At 36.7% G+C, this 27,344-nt stretch overlaps 1 protein-coding gene across 3 annotated transcripts in view; it reads right to left on the bottom strand.

The window, feature by feature from the left end:
• Positions 1-1,900: 1,900 nt before the first annotated feature.
• The window catches only part of LOC106721428, a 44,383-nt gene continuing 18,939 nt past the window's right edge, over positions 1,901-27,344 (bottom strand). The window contains exons 2-25 of one of the 3 annotated variants that reach the window (XM_045682039.1): positions 12,225-12,307; positions 11,430-11,576; positions 10,983-11,173; positions 10,563-10,794; positions 10,250-10,390; positions 9,589-9,913; positions 9,168-9,457; positions 8,855-9,051; positions 8,493-8,673; positions 8,009-8,213; positions 7,563-7,756; positions 7,314-7,482; positions 7,009-7,156; positions 6,724-6,930; positions 6,373-6,559; positions 6,003-6,176; positions 5,588-5,650; positions 4,891-5,019; positions 4,441-4,581; positions 3,789-4,034; positions 3,466-3,597; positions 3,027-3,241; positions 2,628-2,762; positions 1,901-2,339 (exon numbers count right to left, since the gene is read on the bottom strand). In XM_045682039.1, coding sequence (XP_045537995.1) covers positions 2,088-2,339; positions 2,628-2,762; positions 3,027-3,241; positions 3,466-3,597; positions 3,789-4,034; positions 4,441-4,581; positions 4,891-5,019; positions 5,588-5,650; positions 6,003-6,176; positions 6,373-6,559; positions 6,724-6,930; positions 7,009-7,156; positions 7,314-7,482; positions 7,563-7,756; positions 8,009-8,213; positions 8,493-8,673; positions 8,855-9,051; positions 9,168-9,457; positions 9,589-9,913; positions 10,250-10,390; positions 10,563-10,794; positions 10,983-11,173; positions 11,430-11,576; positions 12,225-12,285 — 4,362 coding nt within the window. In that variant the 5' untranslated portion in view covers positions 12,286-12,307 and the 3' untranslated portion in view covers positions 1,901-2,087. The remainder of the gene's footprint in view (positions 2,340-2,627; positions 2,763-3,026; positions 3,242-3,465; positions 3,598-3,788; positions 4,035-4,440; positions 4,582-4,890; positions 5,020-5,587; positions 5,651-6,002; positions 6,177-6,372; positions 6,560-6,723; positions 6,931-7,008; positions 7,157-7,313; positions 7,483-7,562; positions 7,757-8,008; positions 8,214-8,492; positions 8,674-8,854; positions 9,052-9,167; positions 9,458-9,588; positions 9,914-10,249; positions 10,391-10,562; positions 10,795-10,982; positions 11,174-11,429; positions 11,577-12,224; positions 12,308-27,344) is intronic. The other 2 variants (XM_045682040.1, XM_045682041.1) reach the window with 2 other exon arrangements.

Genomic DNA, 27,344 nt, shown 5'->3' with positions numbered 1-27,344 from the left:
CAACTGTCATTTCAATGTGAGTTATTATCCTAATCTGAGTTCTTAATCTGAGTTATCAATATGTTACTATCACGTCAACATTCTAACATGCCTCTTGACACTGGTCCAATCCGCTGAGGGAGAGCCATAATCAAGAAACTGAACTGAACTGAACATGCCTGGTAAGAGCCTAGAGTGATAACCAAGAAGATTTGAGAAAGCTAAGGAGGAAAGAACAATTGCAAACAACGTAATAATTGGCATCTTTGAAAAAAGATGAATTGTTTAATGTTTTGGCACCCAAATCTTTATTGATATTGTTTTTCATGTAAAGAAAAAACTAAAGTAAAACAACATTAAGGCCTTGAGATACGAAATTTTATTTCAACATATTTTCTGAACGTGAACATGAACATACGTGAACGTGAACGTGAATATACAATACAGCAGAGACCTGGTTTTCGCTATAAGATTTTCAAGTATCTGTTAACTTTGGACTTATGCTCAAGACCTTTTCCCGTATTAAGTAGATCTAATTATTTTGGGTATATCAAATCTTCACTGAATTTAAAATAAACTTTCATAATAGCCTGTGTGTTCTTCCACACTATATCCTACATCTGTGCTAAATTTCAGAAAGATCCGCATGCTTTCAGGCAGGCAGTTATGTTGAGTTGTCTGATGTATGGTAAATCTTACATAGTAAGGGTTTAGTAAAAATTCTGTTTGTTTTCTATAAAATTATTTATTTTAAGGAAGTAAACATACATATAGTAAATTCATTCTTAATTATGATACATTTTTGTAGAAATATCTGTTGGTCAGAAGAATAATGCACATAAATATAAATAAATTTAGAAAGCAAATAAATGTTGCAAGGCGCATATCAGTATATTAAAAGAAAAAGTATTTACATAGCAAAAAAAAATCTGTAATCAAAAGAGTCAATGTCAGTATTGAATAAGAAAAGACTAGATTAGTTTTACGGCCAGCCATTTCTTTCATTGCAATATATAAAGTACCAAACAAAACCCTAGCAAATTAAAAGGCTGGACGTAAGGAACTAAAAGAAGCGTAAAGGCGTTCGTCGCATTTTACCGACGCACGTCTCTTCGCTGTCTTATAAAGTAGATCTACTAGAACCTAAGGTTTATGCTAATAACTTTACATTATATGTCAAATGCCCAATATGAAGTTTTTGACAATGTGTTACTTTTTTATTTATGAAAGAACTCTGCAGGTGTCACAGTTGTTTATCTCATCAAAATAAAGTTAAAACTTGACAATTTGCAGATAAATATATAGTATCTTTAATAAAGAAAACTGTTTAATTTAGTTGGTTGTTTTAGAAATAACATGTTATAAATCTTTTGCAGTCAATATCTGCAAAGGTTCCACTTTCTTGTTCTGAGTTATATGAATTTTTGTTAAACTATGAATAAATAACAATAAGTATGAAATATGTTTTCCTTCATACTCTATGTACAAGGTGATTTATATTGTATACAGAAATAACAGAGAGTGACTGCAACATTCACACTATAATTATTTTTTATTTATATTTCAAAGTTTAAATGTTATTCTATTATCTCTAAGAATCTGTGCAAAATGTGTAGAAAGATGGAAGACAAAAATGACTTCATATTTAAGACTTAATAATAGGTGTCTAATAAAACTTAACAATTACTAATTTATTATATCAAGTAGCAAATCGAATTGAAATCGAATCACAACTCGAATTGCCTATTTGAAATGTACAATTGCAAGTTTCATCTACGTTACTCAGAACTCTAACAGTTATTTGGACCCTATTTAATTTTTATAACCTGTACTAAGATTTAAAGTTGTGCGCCAAAGCGGTCAGCCGCGCCTTCAAGGTGAGTCATAAACAAGTAGAGATGCACTGACAGTTGAAGGATTCATTGTTTTTTTTTTTATTTAAATCGCTTCTTGTACTTTTCAATTGATAATAATAAAATAAAGTACTCGACACACAACACGAAGAACAGAAACGTGTTTTGTATGTTCTATTTGGTGAACAACAAAATGCAGTGCTATAAAAGACTATGGAGTAGAGTAACGTAAATGTCAAATTTGATAGCTACAGTTTATACTCTCTGGCTATCACTTTCTTCATTAGAATTATTAGGTGTATGTAAAGCTCTGGCTAGTTCTGCTTTCTCGTTGGCGGAGAGGACATAGACAGGTGGGGCTTGGGGCAGGAACCGCTCAGCCTTTTGGGGTTCGCGCTGCAGGCGCGCTCGGTACAGCATCACCAGAACGCACAGCACGCTGATGATGAACGCTGAAGTGGCTGCTAATACGATCAGCGCCGTGTGGTATGACGTTGCTGATGATACCTATAACGAAAATATATTAAAGTATACTAACAATGTTACATTTAGGAATTCTTTTATAAGACTAATTATTCATAACCTTTTGGTCAAAATGCCCATAAGTTTTTTTCGAGTTCTTTTTCTGGTACTAGATCTATTCAACAATGGATTTGCCAGTAGAATCTCTCATCAATCAGTTATATTTCTAAAAGATGATAAAGTAGCAAAAGATATTCAACTTTCTTGATAAGTCTCATAATGAAAATTGCTATTTGCATTTGTCTGCTATGTTGTACTTGGACGTGTACTTACCGTGGACTCAGTGACGATCTCTCGCTGCTGCAGAGCGGGCGCGGGCACGGCCAGCCGGTACTCGCTGCGGATCACGTCTGCGCCCAGCACCCCAGAATCTGACTTACGAACACCCGCTAGTTTCTCTTTTTTAACCTGTACAATAAATTAGGATACACTGTTTAAAAAATAATCACTAAAGTTGTGCGTAAAAAAGTCGGAATTATAATTACTTGTTGAGACCCCATCCTTTTAATTGAAAAAATATTATTCATTAAAGGTACATTTAAATAGACACGGAATATATCCATTATTGGAATATTTTGTTGAAATTCCCCGAACCCCACATCTTGAAAAAAAAAGATCTGTAAATATAAAAAAACACTTTAAAAGTTTCTAGTTTTGGATTGTAACGCTGACCATATTCTCCAAATGGAATGCCATGTCGGCAGCCCTGAGGCCGGCAAGTTGCACTCTCAGCCGGACCACGTGCTGGTCGCGCTGCACGGAGACGGGCACGCGCGCGCCCAGCGTCGCCAGGCGCGCTGACAGCGCCGCGCGCGCTCTCTCACCCTCGTCGTTACTCGCTCCCACTAGCTCCAATTCCAGTATTGCTGATTCAATTTGCGTCATTTCTGTAACAACCACAGATAATTATATTTAGGGTACAAGTCTGTTGTGAAAAGAGTGAGTTTACAAAAATTAACTTTGAGGAATTTAATTTTACTTGAAGGATATTTGACACATATGTTCAGCGTTTTGTATAGCCCGACTCTGAGCGTGTGATGTCTTCAGATCCTTAGGCTGTGGGTTCGTATCTTTGTATTATAGTACCAGATGTGAGGAAGTGAGTAGTTACCACACGTGGCGGTGGCAGGTTGCGGCTGCCGGCGCTGGCCCGCAGCATCCACACACCAGCAGCGGCCGCGGGCGCATTGCTGCGGTGCGAAGGAGCCATCTGATAGGCACCGCGGCTCTACACCTTCGTTTCCTGTAGGATAAAACAGTGTGTAAGTGTTTATTGGTATGACGGTAAAATAAGTATTGTGAAACTATTAAAGATCTCAGTTGTCACAGAGTTTTGTGAAATTGTAAGTGAGCCAAAGTCAAGTGTTCAATAAAATGAATTCATCTCCACTAGAACTACATTTTTTCACTTTTCATCATGTAAAGGTCCTTTACCTTTCTCCGCTTCTTCCAACAAAACTTGACATTTTGTTTTGAAGACGATCTTGTCTGAGATGACTACGGGCGCGTCATGACGCGTGGTCTGCGATAAGCGGGGCTCCACCACCTCGGACACCAGCACGGCAGCAGAGTCCGTAGTGCTCTCTTTCGACTGTTCAATATCTATCTCATCCTCTAGATCTTCCTCTTCTAATTCTTCTACTCGGTATGACGTCATCTGACGGATTAATTCTTCTAGCACTGAAATGAAAAATACGTTAAAATTATTACAAGCGCTTGTTTTGGTTCAATAATTAAAAGTATTTATAACGCATTGAAGATAGACATTGAAAGTGTTCATTAAATCGGCACTTATCTAAATTTCATTTTAATTTAACTTAATCGAAGCTCCTACTCAGTTTCGTGTAGTGAATATTAAAGAGTAAGGGACAGAAGAAGCTTAAGTAAACCGGCACTAATATACTTCTAGATTTATTTTGTAAAATCTCTACTGAGGAGAGAAGCCATTTACTGATTAGATTATGTATTAAAGATTAGCCAGAGACTGTTGAGTGAGAATGGATTTAATATCTTAAAGAAAAGAAATAAAATTCAACCAATTACAGTAAAGAGACGAACAATTATCATAGTGTTGGTGTTAAAATACCTTCATCTGCTCTGGCTCGTTCGTCGTCGGGGTCTCGTCGCATCCATTTGCGCGCCTGACGGAAGTTGCATGTAGGCCGCGCGCCGCGCACCAGCGAGCCCTTCTGCGGCTCTCCGCGTGCGCTCACACACCAACACACGTCTAATACACAACATACAACAAAACTATGAGTGCCCCTGCTGAAAGACTAAAAGAGATCGCAATATGTTTTGTTAATTTATTTCGGCTTTTGAATTTACACTGCCTGCATTTTTTTTTCTCAGTGAAAAAGTAGTAGCTATAATTGTGTGTGAAAACAACATTGTGTAAAAATGTTTGCAAACGTACATTACTTTCAACAAACCCAAGATTTGAACAAGATAAAATTACAACATATTTAAAGTTTAAGTTGCGATCAAAATAAATACAAGTAGACTTATTAAGCTTACTATAGATGAAATAAACAATTACCAATATGTGCCATGCACTGCACGGGCTGCCATCCGCCGGCCGCATCGCACTCGGGGATGAAACTACCCTTGCCGTACTTTTGCGTCGCCGCCTCGTTCTTCTCACGAAGTCTCTCGCAAGGACTTAATACTATTAAATAAATAAATAAAAAGATAAAGAGTGAGCACATATTAAAATTATGCTTTTCCATCAGTAGGATTTTTTTTTATTTATGTAAACATTCAAGTGTCGTAATACGATTTGCTGGAAAATGTTTCCGTAGGTTTCTACTGCCGAAACATTAGTACAAAAACAAAAAAAAAATTAAACAGCGACCATTTTTTGTTAATGAAAAGCGACCAGTTTCTGTATGAGGTGGATCTTAAATAAGTGATTTAACTACATTTTAGTAACGCTACATCGGTTCAAACGATTATAAAATGTTATACAATTTGGTGCTACCGACACAAAATTATTTTCTACATATTGCTTGTTTTAAATTTAGTTACATTGATCATAGTCAATATTCTTCAAAATTTCACATCATATTATAACAAGTACACAAATAATATTCATTCAACGTTCTAAAAGCAATAATAAATGTTAACCACCATATCATACACACGGATAATGTTAAAGACACGTGCTCCTTTGTGATTAGTTTAAATGATCATACATGAGCACGTGCTCGGGTGATATAAAAAATCAATAGACATGCCTCCGTTTTGGCCAATAATTTCTCGACTCTTCTCTTTTGTTAGTTTCGATGTTACCTCCTCCACTGTTAAAAGCAACATAATTAAAATAAAATAATTTCCGGGATGATGAGTTAAGTAAAGCATTTTTTTATTTATACTTAATCGTTTTAATTTTAATTTATTATTTTATTCCAAAATAAAATGTTTTAAATTAAAATAATGTCAAAAGGATATATGAAAAACAATTAACACAAAGTAGTTATCCGACATTTTGTATTCTTAACCTACTGTCGCAAAATAATGAGTAACATTTTTGCTACTTAAATCTAAATAATCTCTGGGAGTCTTTTCTTAATGACCAATTAACTTTGAATAGACAATTAGCTACAAAACTTTAGCATAGCTGTAAGGAGGTATGATAGTACCAGGACGTACCAGGACAGACGGCGTTACACTCTTCCTTGGTGCGGAAGTTGTTATGGTTGCCGGAGCAGCCGTGGTACGTGAAGCGCTCGCAGCGGTTGCGCGCAGCACTGAAGTGCCACCGCGTTACGTTCAGTCCGCCAGACTCGCACAAGCCCTCGTCTTTGCTCTCGAAACACACCGTTCCTATTAAGAGATGACAACATTGTACTATGGTCTGAGAGTACCGCCGTAAGTATTGAGTGTTAAAAACTTCGATTTATGGTAAAGCACTAATTTATTTTCACTAGATGAAGGTTCTAATTAGGTATACTTGGGAGATATATAAAGAAACCAACATCCTTAAGGATGGTGATGATGATTTTAATAGACAAAGACTCACTCGGCTTGGGGCAGCAGACGGCAGGCTGAGGGTCATGCGGGGCGAAGCGGCAGGCGTGCGTGGAGGGGCAGGAGGCGGCTTGGGGACCGCACGCGAGTAGCGCGCCTCCGCCTGGCGCCTGAAGCGGCTCACCCTCCGGGCACTGCGGCGCTGGCACACACCGGGCCAGCGGGGCGCATGTCTCGCCCTACAAAGTTGACCCTCAAGATTAATCTTTAAATATGCTTAAATCATTTATTTACATAAACTCTAGATGAACTGTTTCATACAAATTCAATACAATAGTGAAGCCTATGCTTAATACTAGATTGTGTTTTGAATTTGAGGAAAAGAATATAGTGTGGTACAAACATCGCAGTCCAATGGCACCAGCTCGCAGGTCTCGTCGTGCCTGCAGTTGACGTCGGCGCAGGGGTCACGGCAGACGCAGGTGGGACAGCCGCGGTCGTCCAGCTCCGGGCCGTGCGCACACACCTCCTCCTGGTTGCAGCCAGGGTCGGGGCAAGGCGCGGGCGCGTCGCAAGATGGCGTTGAGTTCGTCGATCTAGTTCCAGGAATCTAAGGATAATTGTGTAATTTATCGTAAGGAAAATTGTAAATATCGAAACTTGTTACGACTGTCCTATTTTAACTCACCTCATTACCAGCCGAGTCGACGCACCAACAAATCTTCTCGGACTCCTTGCATTGTATTCTCTTGTAAGTTCCGTCCTCTTCGCATTCCGGTATCCACGTCCACGAGGGTGGGCTGCCTTTCTCAGCTGCAGTGTGTAGAGCTAATGCCCTAACAATGTAAACAGGTATTAATCAGTAACAAATTGACTATGATGCTTTGAGCGAATAAATCTTCGACTGGTGGTTTATAATCTGTATTACAGCTTGTGTCAATGAGCAGTTCATGTGTACTGTTTGTGTGCGTTGCATTGTGGTGTTGTACGTACCTGGTGTGCTGGCAGGCGGTGAGATGGACTGCGGCGGTGCAGGCGGTGCCGCAGCCGGTGGCGCAGCAGCGCTGTCCGGGGCCGCACTCCGCGTCCGCGCGACACGCCCACTCGCACGAGCCAGTTGCCGGCACCAGGTACGGGCACTGCCCCGGTTTGCGAGGCAAACCTGAACGATGTTCAATTTATAATTCGAGAACTCTTAACGTATTTTAAATTATAACAAATGGTCTTATTTGTTATACTAACAAGCTGGCACAGGAGGGCAGTAATCAGCGTCGCATGCGACATCGACGAGTGCGCAGGCGCGGCCCTGGGGGCAGGAGACACCGGCGCAGGGGTCCCGACAGCGGCAGGTCGGGCAGCGCTCTGCGCCCAGCTCAAATCCGTAGTCGCAGCCCATGCGGCACGTCAGCTCCAAGCAGGACAGCTCGGCTCGTACTCTATATGGTAAATTTACATTTATAATATGATATTTCGTTCGTATCTTAAAAACTATTCAACAATTTGTGGATACATAGTTGGAAAGTAAAGTTGTTAATTTACCTGAAGAAGACAACAAGATAATAAATGGTCTTTCCGATGTTGTAGCAACAAGCAATTAAGTAAAAATTATTTGTCCGCTTAAACAATGAATTTGATAAAAAACAGAAGTAGCCATATCAGGAAGTCATAAATAGTAAGAGGTTACTCACTTCTCGCAATCTATTGAGGAAGCATTGTTGGTGCTGGTGTCGGGTATCTCTGTGCCGAAAGAGTCGACGCACCAGCAGCGGCCGGCGGCGCACTGCTGCGGCCGGTACGCGCCGTCAGCCGCGCAGCTCGGCGCCGGCAGAGCCAGCTTCATGCCGTCCACAGTGCCTTCCATCTTCTCGTCGAAGTCGCGCAGATATTCGCACACTGGTAACGATTATTTAAATTTACCTCAATATATTTAATGAATTCAAAGGTGTTTAATGAATTCTTCAGTTACCTTGGTGAAAAAGTTTATCATTCAAATAACAAGATCATGCAACATTTGTTTTAAAACAAAGGTATGTACAGATTATACAACTGCTATACTACTAGAAAATACAGGTGAAAACAAATGTACAAACGTAAGTACAGTACGATAATCAGATTTTTAAAGAGGACATCCGCAATAAGGAAATACTGAAACTGAAAGCTCATTTCACTCACTAGTAGGTGCATCGTCCACTCTGTCGGACTGCAGCCGCAGCTTGTCAGGGTCTACACAAAGCGGGCCGCAGGACGTGGAGCAGCAGACCAGGTTACCCTCACACGCGCCCTCAGGACAGCTACGAGTTGAATTCAGACCACATAGCGCTTCAACTTCCGGACCGCATACTTCGAAGTTTATCTAAAAAAAAGAATACAGATAAAATTTCTGACTAAAGTTTACAAGTAAGTAACTGATCATGATTAATTTGCTTGCTCTTTAAGTAGGGTATTAAATTGGCCTTTTGTTTTTTGAACATGATATTCTTCACATAATAGGTTAGGGATTTTAAGCTTAAAAAAATCTAAATGTGTTTTGTTACTTCGACATTATCGGTGTCGGTGGAGTTGTCGGCGGCTAGCTCGGGGCAGCAGACGGCGTGGCCGCTGCGCCGCGTGTGCTGACAGATGTGACCGTTGACACAGTCGGCGTCCACTTCGCAGTTTAGTACGCTACCCGCTTGGTCAGTCGCCGGCGTGCCGATTGCACACGGGTTCTCGTACGATACTCGTGGTCGACCTGTTTCGTTGACGAAATTTGTTTGTATAATTAGATTGACTAATCATGAAAGGGCTGGTAATTCCTGAAGTTATTCCTAAAGTTATTTATCAAGTATTCCCCAATAAACAACTTACAAACAGGATATCCAGTGCAGAGTTCGCCAACACAATCCGAATCCTTGACCCTGATGCACTCCTCGTCTTCAGAGCAGGGGTAGCCGGAGCAAGGGTCGTCGCACTCGCAGCTGGGGCAGCCGTCGGCCCCGCTCTTATAGCCGTACTCGCAGACGCCGGCACAGAGAGCCCGGGCGCAGGCGGTCAGACTCCTAGCCCCGGTGCGCGCTGGGCGAGGCACGGGCGAACAGTGCACTGACGCCGAGGGGCCCATTGAGCCACGTAACTTATTACCGTCGGAGTCCACACACCTAGAGTTCAAGAGAAATTAATATTGTCAACTTATACCATAGACTTGTTTTTATTTATAGACAGACACATTACAAAAAATTCTCTGATCAGATAAAGGTACACATATCTTGTTAACTCAAATAAGACTCACCAGCATACAAGTCCATTTCTGGAACACTGTTTCGATATAAACGCTCCATCTTCCCCACACTGTGGTACGTATCCTCTCCCTTCTTTCTCACTGACCACAAGCAGTTCTGCCAACATTTTCTGCTGAGTGCACATGGTTACATTGTGTGGGAGGCTGCAGTGTCGGCCGCACTCCCCTCCATCACAGCACTTCTGCATTGAAGGACATTCCAAGTCATGTGCGCAAGGAGTACCGCACTCCAATTCCGCAGTGGGATCCACAGCAGGGCAGGTACCAGCTTTTTGGAGCTCCAGAGATGCAGGACAGCACACTCCATAGTCATTACCTAGAAGAAACGCCTGGTAAATAAGGACAATTGTTTCCTATGCTTAAAACATAAACACGAGCAATAAGATGACTAGGTGGTTAGCGGTCATACGTTTATGTGTCACTTTTCGGTTACGCACATTAAATTAGATAAGACTTACAACAATGGATGATTAGAGAAATGATCGAATCGGTTCTAGATAGATGACGTGAACGTAATTATAGCACGGTAGCTCAATTTTAGTAGAATATTTGTAGACAATAGATTTCATCACATTTAAGTAGTTGTATCGCTGTAAAAATTAATTTACTCATACTGTTAGAATGACTACAGTAGTGAAACATTGTATGTTACCTGGCTCCACCAGACATCTGTAGAGCGGCGGACAATTGGGCTTGCCAGGATCGGTCCCGCACAGGAAGGGCCGGCTGGTCTCAGAGATCAGCAGGGGCTCGCCCGCTGGGCAGATGTTCTGTAGACTTCTTCCACGTTTACCTGACAAATTGAAATAATTAAATAACTTTGGATTGGGAATTAGCACACAAACCGCCTCACTCAGAGGCATGTGACTCCCTTTAGAAGATTGAGACGAGCAGTCTACACTAAGGGTCTCTCTAAATAAACAATAAACGACTGAGTGCTGCAGTAAATCAAATAAATAACATACATGTAGGAACTGGCGGACAAGGCGGCTTGAGGCAGTCTATCTCCTCGAGCTGGCAGGCGAGCTGCGAGGGGCAGGTGACGCCGGCGCAGGGGTCTCGACAACGGCACAGGGGGCACCCACGCTGGTCCAGCTCGAAGCCGAGTGGGCACAGCATGCGACATGTGTGTGCCGCGCACGACGCCTGCTGCGTGCAGTTCACCAGCGACGCCGCCGGTGCTCGAGTACCAGGAATCTGTTACGACAATCCATGAACCATTATTCTTTTATTGTTTATTTGACCAAAGTTAAAGTCGACTAATTTTGACCGAACTTAAAACTGAAGTTGGCCGACTTGTTCAAATTTACTGCATCAGGCTCAGGCCCACCCGCCGCTGTTGTTGATGTTTGTCGATGATGATGAGACATGCATCTAAACTGTACCTCAAAGCCGGCTGTGTCGACACACCAGCAGGCGCTGACGATCTCGTTGTCGCACTGCACAGGCTCGAACTCCCCATCGGAGGCCCGGCACCTTGGTGTTCGGACACCGGGCGCGCTTCGCCCGCTGCGGCTGTTCTCGGCTTGCAATGCGCGGGAGATTCGCTCTGACGACATCTTAATGTTCTCGCAACCTGAGAAAAAATAAAATAAAATATCATGTAAGATTTTTTTAATAATTCTTACATTATTTATTGTTACTATCATCATCGGACCATCTCTCAAATAGTAGTATAGAAGACGGTATTTGAAAGTAACTTCTGTAAAAAAAAAATATCGCGAAGATTCCTTGTTGGGACGGACGTTTACCATACTAATTTGAAAATTTAGTCAGAGTACAGTCGTGTAGTTAAATAAATTTTAACTGTATTTTCGTATGTGACAACTGACCGGTGTAGAGTGGGTCCACGCAGGCGCGGCCGCAGGCGGTGTTGCAGCATATCTTCTCCCCGCAATCATCGTCTACGCTACAAGGCGCAGCGCGCGCCGGACATGTTCCTCCTTCAGCCGGACATCTGCCTCGCAGCTCGGCGCTAGCTGCAGTAGAAAATAATATTTAGACCATAGATTCTCAAAGTGGTCCAGGTTGTCCTCCTGGTGTGAACAAAAGACGTCGTTTTTATGTGTGTGACGACGACGTGTCGTTTTTATTTCATTAATCGTTGCGAGGTCCATATTTTCAAATGTTTATATCTTATGACCGTTAGTCGTAAGACTTTGACATTTAATTACAGTAAAATTTTAATTATAATAACAAACAAACTTATATTGTATATTTAATCAGCACAATTTTAATGGTAAATATAAAATCTTGACGTGAGTAACATAAATTTGTCGCGGCAAGATTTACGCTAATGGTTGACACCGGGCTTCGAGTTTCGTTCCGAGAACTTGGCAATTTCAGATTTAATTATCCTTTGTCTTAAGTTCGGGATGAGAAGGATTCCAAAATAATGAGTCATTCAATTTCATTTTAAGATCTTAACTTATACGACAAATTTATACAAATAATTAAAGTTAAAGACCGCTTGCGTCTTGTAAAATGACTTCAAAGTACATAAAATTAAACGAAAGATTTTGAGAATGTATGAGAGAAACGAAAATAAAGCTACGGAAATCTTTATAATCATGTATATCTTTAAAAGTAACCATAACCGAGTTGACGATATTGGTATTTGAACGTACCGTATTGCAGGAGCAATGCGCACGCGCAGAGCAGCGCCGCTCTCACCGCGCGTGTTGACATGACGGCATCACCTCTGTGTGCACTGTAACAAACACATACACATCATTACTATTGAAATTTCTATATAGTCTTAAATATCCTAAGAGTTTCCATTGTTGAAACATATTGTCATCTCTAACATTCTTTTTGAAAACAATAGAGACCCTTTAATCGCAGGCAACTATTGTAATTAATGACGACTACTGTATTAATATAAATGTCGCAGAGAGACATCTTTTACGATCTCCATAACAATATCGATCGGTAACAAGAAGAGTTAAAGTCAAACCAGCAGTTGTTTCTTTAATGAAAAATATACGAAATAGTTGTTTAGATGTAAAAAGCTGTCGGGTCTTATCTTACTAATATTATAAATGCGAATGTTTATATCGATAGAGATAGATGGATGTTTGTTTGAAGATTTCTCCAGAACGGCTGAACGGATCTAGTTAAAATTTGGCGTATGTAAAAATAATCTGGAAGAACACATAGGCTACTTATTAAGTTTTTTAATGCCGCGCAGACAGAGTCCCGGGAGACAGCTATTCTTAATATAGTTTTAGTCACAAATAATAAGCTGTAAATTTAAAATTACGTGCAGATAGAGAAATCTAACAGCTGTGAACGTTCCGGATGTAGAAAAGTTTAAAGTCATAATCGTGTCGTGATTTCAGAAACATAATAAACAGCTATGCAAAGATTTGTTGTATAAACAGCTGTATAAAAAAATTAGAAATTCCTTTCTAATAAATTAGAAAGGAAAGTACAACGAAAGAAAAGAGCCGTTGCCAGCTAGCGTAATGAATCTTATGTAACTATTCTACAATAACTGGCTTCTAAAAAAATTCTGTTTAAAAGGCTTTTTAAGCAGAATTTTTTTAATAATAGATAAAGAAATCGTATTTACGGCCAGTATTATTATTTCATCAGTTAAACATTCTATTAGTAATTTACTTTTATAAATAACTAGTCCGAATGCATCAGTTACCTTCCCGCAAAGTCCCAACAAAATCGGGCAAGCCGTTTCAGAGGTTTCCCGGAATGTGTTCGAAATATGTCATTTTTTCAATATTACATACAGACAATCCAATTTTATTAAGTACTAGCTTTTACCCGCGACTCCGTCCGCGCGGAATAAAAAATAGAAACCGGGGTAAAAATTATCCTATGTCCTTTTCCTGATTCTAAGCTACCTCCCCATCAATTTTCAGCTAAATCAGTTCGACCGATCTTGAGTTATAAATAGTGTAACTAACACGACTTTCTTTTATATATATAAAGATATAGATGTAGCGAAATCTTTTGAGGATGATCAAAAGAGAAACAAATGAATTTAACAAAGGCAATGTGTGGCATTGTTCTACAACCGTGGGTATTGACTGCTGAAACATTTGTCCAAAAACAATATGCTATACCTCTCATTCCCTTTGAAGAAACTGAAATAGCAATATGGTGTATACATGTTAATACGAGAACGTATTTAATATTCAGTTAATGTTCCAAAGCTATATTTGTATGAAGTTTTGCGACGTGATTCATTGTTAGTTACAGATGGTAAGGTCTACTTGTTTGGAAATCGGCCTTGTAATAAATTATGTTATTTCATTAATTATATTCGAGGTTAATTAATAAAACTAATTTGTAGTTCTATATGGAACAATATAATAGGTCTCTTTGAAATCTATAACTATAGATGTGAAAATGTAAGCCATCGAATTGTAAGCCAACGAATTGTAAGCCAAATTTACAAAAACATCTAGTACAAGATTAGATGTTTTGAATGTTTGAATTATATTCTAATGTCACGTTATATTCTTTGGTTACAAATAACAATTATTATTTATGATTTTATCCTCTTTGCGTGCCTAAGCAATTGATAAGATTTTAATGAACTTTGTGAAGGATGTACTGAGAATGCACACAAGCTTTTATATCCAAAAAAACATCAACTATATCTGTGGTACAAAAGTCTGATTTTTTTTAGTAGATCATATGTTTTAATATATTATTACTTTAAAATAAATCATGTAACGAATATTACGCTCGTTTCAGCTATGAACGAATTTAGGTTAAGTGGCTACTTGTAAGTTCGTGCCCGATTGACGATGCTGCGTTTAAATTTATTAGGTAATTGGAAATTTATTAGTCTAATGCCACTGCCGGTGCTCTAACAATAAATTTATTGGAAGATATATTTTGGAAGAAAGTTTTACTCACTAGAAGTCAGACGTCCTTTTTTTTAGATATTTTTACAACGGATTCTCTATAACCGTACGATGAGAAAAAATATGATTTTACAAAGGCCCGACTTACACGATTCGTGGTAATGTTTTGTGACAAACATACTGTAAGACGAAGCAACCTTTATATGATTACGAGCTGTCGCCCGCGACTCCGTCGTTATGTGTTCTTCCTGACTGTGTTCTACATCTGTGCCAAAATACATCAAGATCCGTTGAGCCATTCCGTAGATACCTTCAAACAAATATCCATCCATCCATCTAAACTTTTGCATTTATAATATTAGTAAGATAATAAATAAAATTAGTGAGATTTAACGTTACATTTTTTAAATAATAAGTACCTAGCCCACTTTATTATCTTTGGACTCTTAATATAAATGGGCGAGGCGAGGCTTTTACCTTGATGTTTTTGATTAATCGACCACCACCAACAACATCTTGATAATTTTTAGAAATATTATTTATATCAAAGGGCTGATATAAAAAGGTTAAAAAAGGCGTATCAAAAAAAACCTTTTGTCTGTCGCGTTTATTTGATTGCTTAATTAAAATATCATAAGCACACATATATTCTATTTTACGTTTAAATATATTTTGCTCTAATTAAAATGTAAATACTCCTTTAATATTTATGTCAAACAGCCGAAAATTACTTATTTCCCGAGACAATAGAAGCTCGAATGTACAAAATTAAAATACGGCCCTAATTAATCTCGGCGCCGCGCTTTTGCGAGCTAAAGGCAAAGGACACAAATCTTTTGAGCCGCAAGCAACTGGCAAATGCGTAAATATTTTGAAATAATTTTCTCTCGGGTCTTATTTACGGGCGACGGTGAAGTTTACTCGGGATTTTGCAAATATTTTAGGAGGCTTTGTCCGGATTTAAATGGCTCCTTGAAATCTAAAATTAGTCCTCAGGGAAATCGAATCGAACACCGAAAAGTGTAAGATTTTTTTGTGAAAGTGCTGGTTTCTGAAAATAAACTCGCTTATCTATCTATACGATTAATATAATTGAAGTGTCCGTATTTAATATTCACAAAAATAATTCGCGAACATGATGTATTTGCATTGCTAATAGCGAAAATCTAACTTTGATTTTTTTTGTCTGTCTTTCCGCAAATCTACGTTTGTTCCGAGTAATCTCCGAAACAGCTGGACCGATTTTGACGGAACTTTGACGGGAAGGTATTTTTTAATTCTGCGATGATGAAGTCGCAGTCGACCGCTAGTTAGTTAATTTATTCTATGCTTAACCCGTACATCATTCCAATAAGACAAATGTCATAAATAAAAAAATAGCGATGGTCTTGCAACGTGATTTGGAATGCGCGGGAAAGCCCCACACGAAGTGGCGCGAGGACGCATGCGCAGCGCATAGCTCCGGAATATCGATGTTGTATTGACATGTCAGACGGGCACCTGACGAATCGTAAATACGTTACAATATGATGTAATTAAAGCAGGATAATATCCTTATAACAATATATAAAATTTTATTTTCAAGAGTGTTAAATGTTTCACAGAACAGCAAAGGAATTCGCGAAAAAATCGTTCGATGTCAATAATACAGCACAGAGATGTTTGTTATCAAGAAAATCGATTCTGTTTTAACGACCTTATGTTTCTTGAATCGATTAATTAACTCTAAAATATTTTTTATATGCCAGAGATTAAACAAATAAAAAATATACTTACGAGTATGACCGATAAATCTAGAAATTTAAGCATAGTGTTTATTTTTGGCGGTTTCGTGTCTATATAGAGTTGTTGGTCCATCAAACAACAACACTGGACAGAATTTAAGAAGTTAACGGCGAAATATTTCATGTTATTAATTAAAATATGCCTTATACCACAATTATAATAGTCAATAGTATATTTCGTAGAGTTACTACACTCACAAAAAAGACCGAAACGCAAACCAACTGGTACGAAGTGTGGAGAAAGTAACTGATTATCATGCACACAATGGAATGATTATAGCTTACGTAATATCCGCACATCAATCCTACGCAAGATGCGCCGTAATTTAAAAATATTTACATATTATGTATGAATATGAATAATAGAAAAATAATAAATTAATTATGATGAAAATTATGATGACGTTTAGTCAATGTTTTTTACAAAATAAATAACGCGATTAACCGTTAGTTTCTGAGACCACCATCTCCGTTTTAAGCATATTGTTATCTCTGATGTGTCAAAGATAATGACAGGGATAACGTTACGTTTTATACAGAGATTTTGGTCTCAGAAATCCACGGTAAGTTATTATCTTACATACTTTTCAGAATTTAATCTACATAAAACACGTACGCCGTAAAAGTAAGACATGAGTAAATAGTACATGAAATATATGACATATTTCAAAGAAACGTGTAATATAGTAAATAACTTTGACAATGAAATGCCTACACATAAGATTACGTTGTACAAAAAAAAATCCCGAATAGAATTACATCAGCATATCTGAAGATTATTTACATTTAAAAGCTTTAGTAGTTGGTTTGTTATTTGTATTGCGAAAGAATAAACTAATACTCCTTTGTGTTACTTCAAAAGTCATGTCGCAACGAGCAGAGTGAGTGAACTCTTGTCTCAAACCGAGTGACGCAAGAGCTGACTAGCTAGTGAAAGGTGTGGATGCTTGATATCACTAGAACTTTACCAGCTCGTACATTTATTTTAAGCTAAATTAAACTTTAAATCTAAGAGCAACAGAGACTAAATTAATATGTTATCAATAAGGTTTAGTAAAGAATAAAAAGTATATTTCACTAAACAAGTAGTGATCATGAAGTTTAGAACAGAACAATAATTTTTTCTATGAATTCTTGTGCCTCTCCACTATTGGAGGTTGGCTGTCAGCTTAGCGAATTTCTTCCTATCTTGCGCCAAGCGAATCAGGATTTCAATCACTATTATTCTCAATTTTTTTGAAACTGGATATGCATAATAAAGAAGTCAAGTCAGGTATGACGGCTGATAGAGATGTATGGAACAGTAGTAAATATTATGCCGACCCTCCCGTAGGGAAAAGGGCAAGCTGATATTGTTAATCATAATCCGTATTACAAACTCCTTATGGTATCACTAGTCATCTGTATCCTACCGTCTTTTGTACAGATATTTCGGCGTTGGAAATCACGCTTAAAACATACTGGAACATTGTTTATCTCTGATCTCTGCGACATTCGAAAGTGTCACACTGTAAATGTCACGATTGTTACAACGTCCTATTAACGTTACAATGTAAATTAACATAATAAGATTTTGTGACACTTATCTATATATGTTTAATATAACAAATTTATAGTTTAATCCCATCAGAGCTTACGTGAAGTGAAAGTTATAGTTCCATTTTAAAATAAAGTTGTTATTCTAATTATAGAGTTGTAACTGATAACAGTATTCGTGTAAATTCAACGAACATAGATTGACGCTTTACTAAGTACTCCTTCGAAGCTTCAAGAAACTCGCATAACTATATTGCGTAAAAAGTTATTCCACAGTTAATCAGATTATTATAATCAGGTATTTTTAAAGGAAGAAAGTATCAAAGCACGTAATGGATGATCTACAAATAAAGGTCATTGATACTATGTCGGAAGCACTTTCACTGCTCGATAGCGGTGACCTCTGCAGACATCGAATCGTTCGATACCGCTTTAACTCGCTAGTTTTAATGTTTAATGCAGGTGATTAAACTTTGAAACTTGTACATTAATTCAAAAAACAAATCAACCGATTGAGAAATTCAACAGCCATATTATAAACTGTTCAAAGAGAAAAATTATTATTACCGTTTGACAGTCAAGTCCGATTACAAAATGACGAACAGTAGTTTGTAGAATTTTTTTTTACTTTAAGATTTTTCCACCTCAACATATAGAAACGAAATAATTTGAATAAAAAGTTTATGAAAAATTTCTCATACAACATTTTAAAAAGAACTTTACTATAAATTAAAGTTTGCCACATTGTATAACTGAAGCACTTGTAGTTGTAACATCGACGTAACTAAAATGCAACAATATAACTAAGAGCAGTTTCTTGTAAGTTTAATGTTATACGTGGGCTAGGATCGAGTGTTTGCCAAATGCACCGCCAATGCTATATCAATTTACTTTAAAAGCTTTTTTTTTTAAACAAAGGCTATATACAAATTTGATTCTGAAATTCTTATGTATAATTTTTATATCCTGGCAGTATAGAAAAAAAATATCTCATTAAAAACAATAATAAGAATTAATAGTGTCATTTAACTCATTGTTTATAGTTACGTGTAATATTACAACGAATACAGCTGAGTCAATTTTTATCAAATAAGTAATTAAAATATGATAAACAAAAGTGTTATTAAACTTTAACGTGACCTGAGCGAATATTTTACTATTATTATTACTGCTACTTTTTTTAATTCTGCACTGACGAAGTCGCGGACAACGGCTAGTTAAGTAATAAATAAACATAAACAATTTCTTAGCTGGGTTAGATCGTGTTCATTGATCCCATGTTATGATAAACAAAACAATACTCAATGTGTGGGAAGTGCGTCATGCATTGTGGGCAAATTACGATCCTAATAGGCTCGTAAGAAATCGTTCGGAAATTGAACGCTCGATATCGACTTTCGAAACATATAGCGGATATGATGTCATTCATACTGTACGTAAAAATGTTTCCACTGTCGAGAAACATGTATAAAAACATATTATCATTTCTCTCATTCCCTTTGAAGAAATAGAAACAACAAATACAAGTATTAATTAATTGTTAATTGGTAACTAAATAAGATTCTTTAGTGTAAATTTCTCATACTTTAACTACACTATGAGTGAATTGAAAGACTGAGTGCAATAAGGATTAAGTTATACGTAGTATCAGATGTAAGATAAAACTTTTTAATGAACATTTAAAACATATCAGTCGTGGCGTACGTTCTGACCGAGTGGTCACTTTCGCCTGACTCATGTCATGCGACATACCGACATAGTGAAACCGCGACTCTCCGAGTCGGGAGAGAGTCCGCAATTACGATACTAAGAACATTGCTTAGCCTATGTATAACTATTTACATAATGTATAAAATAAATACTTCTTAGATATGTATTTAGTTAAAAAATTACGGATTTCCATTAGACAATATCCTAAGCAAACTATTCTTTAGACATGTTCAACGGTTACAAGTATATTTTTGTATTATAAGATGGCAAATGAGCAAGCGGCCACCTGAATTCGCCAAAATGGCGAAGCGACCGCTACCCATGGACATCTACATTAACAGACTAATTGCCTACCTTTAATCGAGGGAGGAGCAAACCTACAAAAAGATAATATTTCCTCTTACTATGAATCCCCTCCTTCATCAAATCCACTCCCCCATAAACAAGTATCCCATCCGTTCCTTATAAGAAAAGGATGGGAAGGGAAAAGGGACTAAAGACCTCCAGGAACGCACACTCATCAGACGAAACGTGGAATTAATTCCACTTCACGCAAGTGTGTGGTCGTGGTATTTCACCGGTCGATCCGGCACTTTCGTGCAACAGATGTTATTGTTTCTGGCGTCTGCCATTAAAGTAAAAGTCTTCTAAACCGTAAGTATCTAATACCCTAGTCTTACATATTGTCATCTCTTCCATTCTTTATCAGAAAAAAAGAGATAATGAATAATTTTTTGTACCGAAATTTGATTAAAAAAGAATGAACACACAAATTATTATAATTTCTTTTAGTCAAAAAATTCTTCATATGTATACAAAGCTGTCTGGATAAGCCAAGATTTTAATCAATTTTTAAATGACGCGAGGCTGGTAACTGCTGTGAGGTTGTCCGACACGCAGCTGTAGACAGCAGGCACAATGACGTGTGTCAACTTCTCCGTCATTATAGAAGTCTTTTCTATCAGTCTACGGTTGTGCCTACGAGCACCCTTTGCTACGACGTCACCGAATTCTTCCAAAAGACATCAACGTGAAATTACGATAATCACTTCACACAAATGGAATTCAGTTTACATAAAAAATTAATGAACGAACAATCAAATGAATGTGTGTTTTCATCTTGGAAACATCTATTGATAAATGTAAAACAATTAATACATGTCATCGTATGTATCGCAACGTTAAATGTTGTCATTTATTACTAGCGCCTGATTCCTGACTTAGCATGACGTATGACGTCATATGGCGTCATACTATGGATTATAGATCGAAGATCATCCTAAAAAAACTGTACTAGTACGAATTTTTGATAATGAAAATAATATGCTAATGAAGTAGAGAAATATGCACCGTCTATTTGGGAAGTGTACCAAACATTTAAAGAATATTCAAACAGGACCTATTAAAAATCTTGGTGATAATGCGTAAAATTGTTGTTAATATTGAGGAAAACTGATTTGTTTTTCTGTGGGATAATGGGACAAAGAACTGCAAACTAGAAAACAGTATATTTATAGCACTAGGTTTAGGTATTTATAATTTTGCATTCATTATTCCAAAGATCGGTAATGAAACAATTATTACACGCTTATGCTTTCTTAAATCATATAAAAATGTATAAGATTAATTTTGAAAGAAATAAGAAAGAAAGAAATAAGTCTTAAAACTAAAAACTTAAACTTAAAACTCAAAAATTAAAATGAGCAAGATTCTTTTAATTTGATTCCGATATCCTATCTAAATAATGGCCACCATTACATTCTATATCCGTGAGACGTGTTCATTCGTTGATTCGATGCTATGACTGAGTGTTGTTTATATAAACATCATATTGTCGATCTCGGCGCGACGTGACTGGCTTCCCAAACTCCAATACACAAAAGACCCGGCCATTGCCCCCTCGGGAACGTCTCACAACTTTATCTTACACACTTTGTTGCTTATAGCCTTCAGCTATCTTTTAGCTTTGACAACATATCCTTGTTCTTATCCGACTCTGGTTTTTGTCCTACTGATCGATCTTTCACACAATCCATCCATCTTTTCCTAGACCTTTAAACACTTTGTTGGACATATTTTGTTAAGAACACATGAAAATAAATTTAATGTTGTTTTATTTTATTCTTATTCACATGTTAAGTTCTTGCATTTTTCTCAATGTTTACGAGTTTGTACTACTTTCTCTTTACACGTATTTTTAACACTTTCTAGTTACAGGCCCAAAATCATACTGTCAATGCGAAAGGGTATAGGAATAGCAACCCAACACACGCCGTCTCTGGCATAAATTAATAACAAAATTGATTAAGAACAAAGAACGAAATTCAATGTTATCTGAGAGCATAACTTCCGTCTTTTTTTAGCCATCTACAGAAATGTTGGGGCGGAAAATATATACAAAACATTTTTTTTTAAACATTTTTGTGTAGAGGCTCTTCTATTATTTTCCGCCAGCGCCATATGATTTCAGCCACGGCCTACTTTAGACAATCCATTAGAGACTAGAGTTCCGATCTAATGTTAAGTCTAAAACACTTCGTGTATTTTTTATTAAAACACACAAATTCATATCCATTACTTAAAATCTTTCCTATATTCAAAAGAATAAATTATTCGATAAATTGGTTTGATTTTACGACTTTAATCAACTTGGAATTAGTAAAAATGCTTCAAAGATCAAATGAAAATTAGGTTCTGCATTTTCTAACGGAGGATCGACAAAAGCTAATAATCTGAAATTCGACCCACACAGTACATCGACCCACTCACAAATATGCGTTTTGAAAGCACTCAATTAGTGCGAAACACGAACGAGCGAATTATTTGAAACTCTATACGTTCTATATGTTGCCGTATCGTGAGTTTTCAACAGAAACATACGCTCATTTCATTCATTCCCTCTAACGAATTGGCGATAGCGATATGCTTGTGTGTATGTTCTAACAGTGGAAACGCACGTTAAGCTCTACTCAATACGCAATTCACCTCAATTTTGATGCTAATATAATTTCCTCTGACCTTTGTTGTTTTAAATACGCAGCGATTAATTTCTCCCTTTTTGTTTTTCATATATATTTTAACATAATCTGTTTCATGATAATTTATTTTAACATTTAACAATTTTTAATTGATTAATTTAATTTAACATTTTTTATTATTACGTAAAGAAGAACTAAATAAAATCTTTTATGTTATTTTTATAGAAAATATGACATTAAAATTGTTTTACGATTCGATATTGTTGATGCTTATTTTTAAATTAAATTTATTTAGGTATTTATTTAAATTTTTATGTTATTGAAATTTAAATGTTCAAAATTATCATAGCAAGGTACTTATTTATTACTAATTGTCGAGCACGACTCCGTCCGGAATTTAAATTTTTTTTTTTATCTGTACCAAATTTCATCAAGATCCGTTACCGTTCCGGAGATATCTTCAAACAAACATCCATCCATACATCCAGTTCGCATTTATAATATTAGTATGATTATTTATTTTTTCAAATGATAAAATAAACAAATGATGCATGTTTCTTTCGCTTTCGATTGCTATAAAATTAAAAATAATTTATTATTGAAAGGATTTAAACTGTTATTATCGATAATAACGTATTACCTGAGAAAGTGAATGACTCAAAGGCACACGGACTTTGCGCGCCACTTTTTCTACGTGAGTGAAATTCTGAATCGTTCGGAAATCGGTCGGCAGACAATAAGCTCCTTTTATAGTTCAATTCCAAAGGAATTTCAATGTTTTTGTTTTAATATATAAAAAAACCATTAAATCTGATGTTGAAGATATATTATATTTTATTTATTTTACTCAATTTAAATTTTTATGTGTGTATTATGTAAATTGTACAAGAAATGATGGCAAAAATTATCAGCTCTTTTGTAATACGACGTCAAAATTATGAATGCGTGTTAAGGCGTTTATCCGCAGCGGAATCGGTAACCTAGATTCACTCGTATTCACAATTAAACACGCTCCTCAGCTATTGTTTGGCATTTGTGTATGAATTTACTTGGCGAGGTGTCCATCGTACTGAAGGGTCCTTATATTTTTATTTGTGTTCTAGCAAACGCCCGCGACTATTCTACATCTGTGCCAGATTTCATCAAGACCCGTTGAGCTTTTCAGGAGATACCTTCAAACAAACTTCCATCCATTCATCTATCCATCCATATATTTATTAGTAGCTATCTTTTAATGATATGTGTGAAGTCAACCAACCCGCACTTGGCCAGCGTGGTTGACTATGGCCTAGTCACCCCTAACATGGGGTAGGCTCCGAGCCCCTCGGTGGGGACGTATAGTGAGCTGATGATGATAATCTTTTAATAGTAAAAGTGGGCAATGTATTAGTATGAAAATATATTTTCCTATACTCCTTTATCAATGTTATGATCTATGTATGTAATAACATTTTGTTGACTTACTCAAGAGTTGTTAAGTCTACTTTAGTGTAGATTTAATACAAGACACTTACAGTAAGCATTCGGATGCTTGTATATATATAAAAATACTAGCTTTTGTCCGCAACTACGTCCGAGCGGAATTTAAAAAAAAATTAATAAGTAGCCTATTTGTTCTTCCAGACTATGATCTACATCTATGCTAAATTTCAGCAAGTTCCATTGAGCCGTTCAGGAGATACATAGTAATAAACCATCCAAACATTCACAATTATAATATGAGTAAGATAATATTTATATCCCTTTCATTGTTTCTGTTTTAACGGAGACAAAAATACTATCAAAAACACGACTGAAAAATTCTAAGGTTACATTTTGGCATTCGTTAGTATCTAATGGCGTTGAACAATGTATCATCAAATTTTTGGCAACAAAGTGTCGAGATTTAGGTCAACTGGAGACTTTACGGCTTGTAGTTTATTGCAAATAATTTATTATATGCCATGACAGGAGCAATATCGCTGTATTATCAACGGTAACTGACGTGTACAGTGGCCCATTTCTAGTTTGGCATCAAATACCGTTTAATGAAAGCAGGTTAAGGTTATTTCACCGTAAAGAATAAATTTAAAAGATAGTGCGAAGAAGACAGAGTGCTTTGTAATTGGCAATGTTTAATATTGAGAATAAAACTCCGTGAAGACTATGAGGGACTATAATTTCCTCTACATCGCCGTGTTTTGTTTGCTCCTTTATTCTAAACTAGCTTTTACCCGCGACTCCGTCCGCGCGGAATAAAATAAATCACACAAAATAAAAAAGTTCCTATGCCATCTCCTAGTTCTAAACTACCTCCCCATCAATTTTCAGCTAAATCAGTTCGACCGATCTTGAGTTATAAATAGTGTAACTAACACGACTTTCTTTTATATATATATAGATATAATGGAAATGGGATATATATTTATGACGGGCAATTGAGGGGTAGCGCGGGCGAGGTTACAGCTTGCACAATTCCAGTTGTTATTGCAAAATGCACCACTGCGTACCGTTAACGTTTGCTCTGAGTTATAAGCGAATTTCTACAATAAAGAAGAAAAATGTGCATTTGTTGTAATTTTCCATATAATATTGTATAAATAAATCGAATTAACTTACTCGTTTTATGGTCAATGTCTTTTAAAAAATAAATGTCATAAAAATTTTAATTTTTTTTTAAATTTGAAATGCGACGTTTGCTTTGTATTCAAATGAACCACGGTACATATTCTTAGCACCTAGCTAGTTTTTTTTAACAATCCTGAATGATCTTTAACCAGCTGTAAATGTTTTCTGTTTCGTCTATCATTCTAGTGTATTAGATAGGTAGTATTTTTTACAAAGAAATACTACTATATAATATACTAGTCTTTTATGTCTTGCAGTAAGTGGCAATAGGATTGTCGGAGTGGAACAGTGGCGCGGCCCGTTACGACGGTGCATGAGCGGCTGGGTAACAGGGTTACTGATGCCATACCGCCGGACACGCGATACAAGATTTTAAATTTGCTGTTAACTTCTCAAGCTATAACATTAAACAGATGTTATAAGTGGTATTAAGAGCAGGTGATACTGACAAGCATGACTTCGTAGATGTATGAATGTGGAAGGATAAAGGAGAAATGGAAATACTTAATCACTCTGAAACCCTCTCTCTCAAAGCCCATTTATAATAGATGGTATGTTCGTCTAATTTTGGCCTCGTAAAGGCATTTAAAGTTGCTTCAAAGAAAAATAAGGATTTATGTGAATGTTTTCGTTAGTGAGAACTCATATTACAGGACACACAGGACTCAAAATTAGGTCGATGCGATAATATTCGCGCACCACGTACTTCGTTCAACGATTTCTACTTTCTACGTACTGAATGGCGCCCGAGAATGCCGTTTGGCGAGTCTGTAATCCGAACGATTGTAAATGCTATGAAGTGCGAACTTAACAAAGATTATCCGCGCTATGCAATATACAGATCTTATAATTTTTACACACAACAAATATTAAATGAAACAATTGCTAGCTAACAATTGACTGTAGTAGCTTACAAATAATATTTTTATGTGTGGTGAAGGATAATCAAATTTTTAACATAATACCAATAAAGGCAAAGAGAAACTAAGTATAAAAACGAAGAATTTATTACTATTGTATTTCATACCTACAGTTTATTTTTCAATATAATTAGTCAATATAATTGAAATACGGTATTCATAAATAAAACAAAAGAACGATGTAATTTGAATGAAAAATATATCGAATCCAGTTCGTTTGTCCATTTAGCAATGGGAGAAGTGTCGTGTGCGGACGGACAATGGATCCTTGGATATAAGCCAGTGAATACATTATCCCGACAGAGGTCGTCTATTGAAATATTCACGCGTCTGCATTAAGTGTACAAAAGCCTTTGTCACACCGATGGTAATAAAAAAGTATTGTTTTATCTTTGAATATGTTTTGATATGACACTTTTACCAAATACAGGCGAACTTCGATAAGCGAGAGTTCAAATTATCGCATATTTTTTTCGCTTGTAAAGGTTTCTTCCCAAACCAAGTTTTTCGCTCACGGAAGACCGGAAAATACACTTATAGAGGTTTCCCGCGTATCCAGTTCCGACTGCATTTAAGAACTTACGACACATAAGCAAGAGACCTTATCCCCACCGACCCAAGAACCAGAAAAACAGAATTAAATTGCTAAGTAACGCTAACATGAAATTAACTGTGGATTTTGTTTTTAGGTAAGCGTAAAAAAATTGATACAGCATTTTAGGAACAGTATAATACTTTTAGGAAAGACTGCGGTGAATTTCAACATTTACTTAGTAACTCGTTTCAGTAACTTTTAATAAAAAGTTTCCTCTAAAAGTAAGAACAGGTACGGATAAAAATTTTGCGCGTCGTTCTATATTCATGAGGGACTAATGAAATAATTTGCCAACAAAAGTTGCTTTTGCTCATAAAAAATATGACAACACATACAAATATCATATACTTTTTGTTATCCTTATTTTTTTGTTATCCGTTTTGTTGTCCTTTTCATTCTATTTTTGAAAAAAAAAAACAACGACATTTTGTTCTTGCACTTCGTACACGTGGTGTTGTATTTATGTTTTCGAATAAGCGTAAATTTTAGTTCAAGGAAAACATCAAAATATTGATTATCAACTGTAATACTAACAATTTTAACTTCCTACCTTTGTGTTTGATTTAAAATAAAATTCACACAAAACTAAATAAGCGTACAGGAAACTTCTGTATTCCTGTACGAAACTGGTATCTCGTTGGAAAATTTAAAGTGACTTTTTGTGCATAACGGGTATAAGTTTGTATACCGGTCAATTTGAAGATGTTGCCAATTGGATATAAGCCAGTATCGTTATGCATAACTTTCCAAGTTAGTTACATTGACCATATTGAGATGTATTTGTG

This window comes from Papilio machaon, chromosome 17 (assembly GCF_912999745.1).
Source record: "Papilio machaon chromosome 17, ilPapMach1.1, whole genome shotgun sequence".
Classification (NCBI taxonomy): domain Eukaryota; kingdom Metazoa; phylum Arthropoda; class Insecta; order Lepidoptera; family Papilionidae; genus Papilio; species Papilio machaon.
Note: the sequence above shows the minus strand (reverse complement) of the source record. Positions and strands in the feature narration are given on the sequence as shown.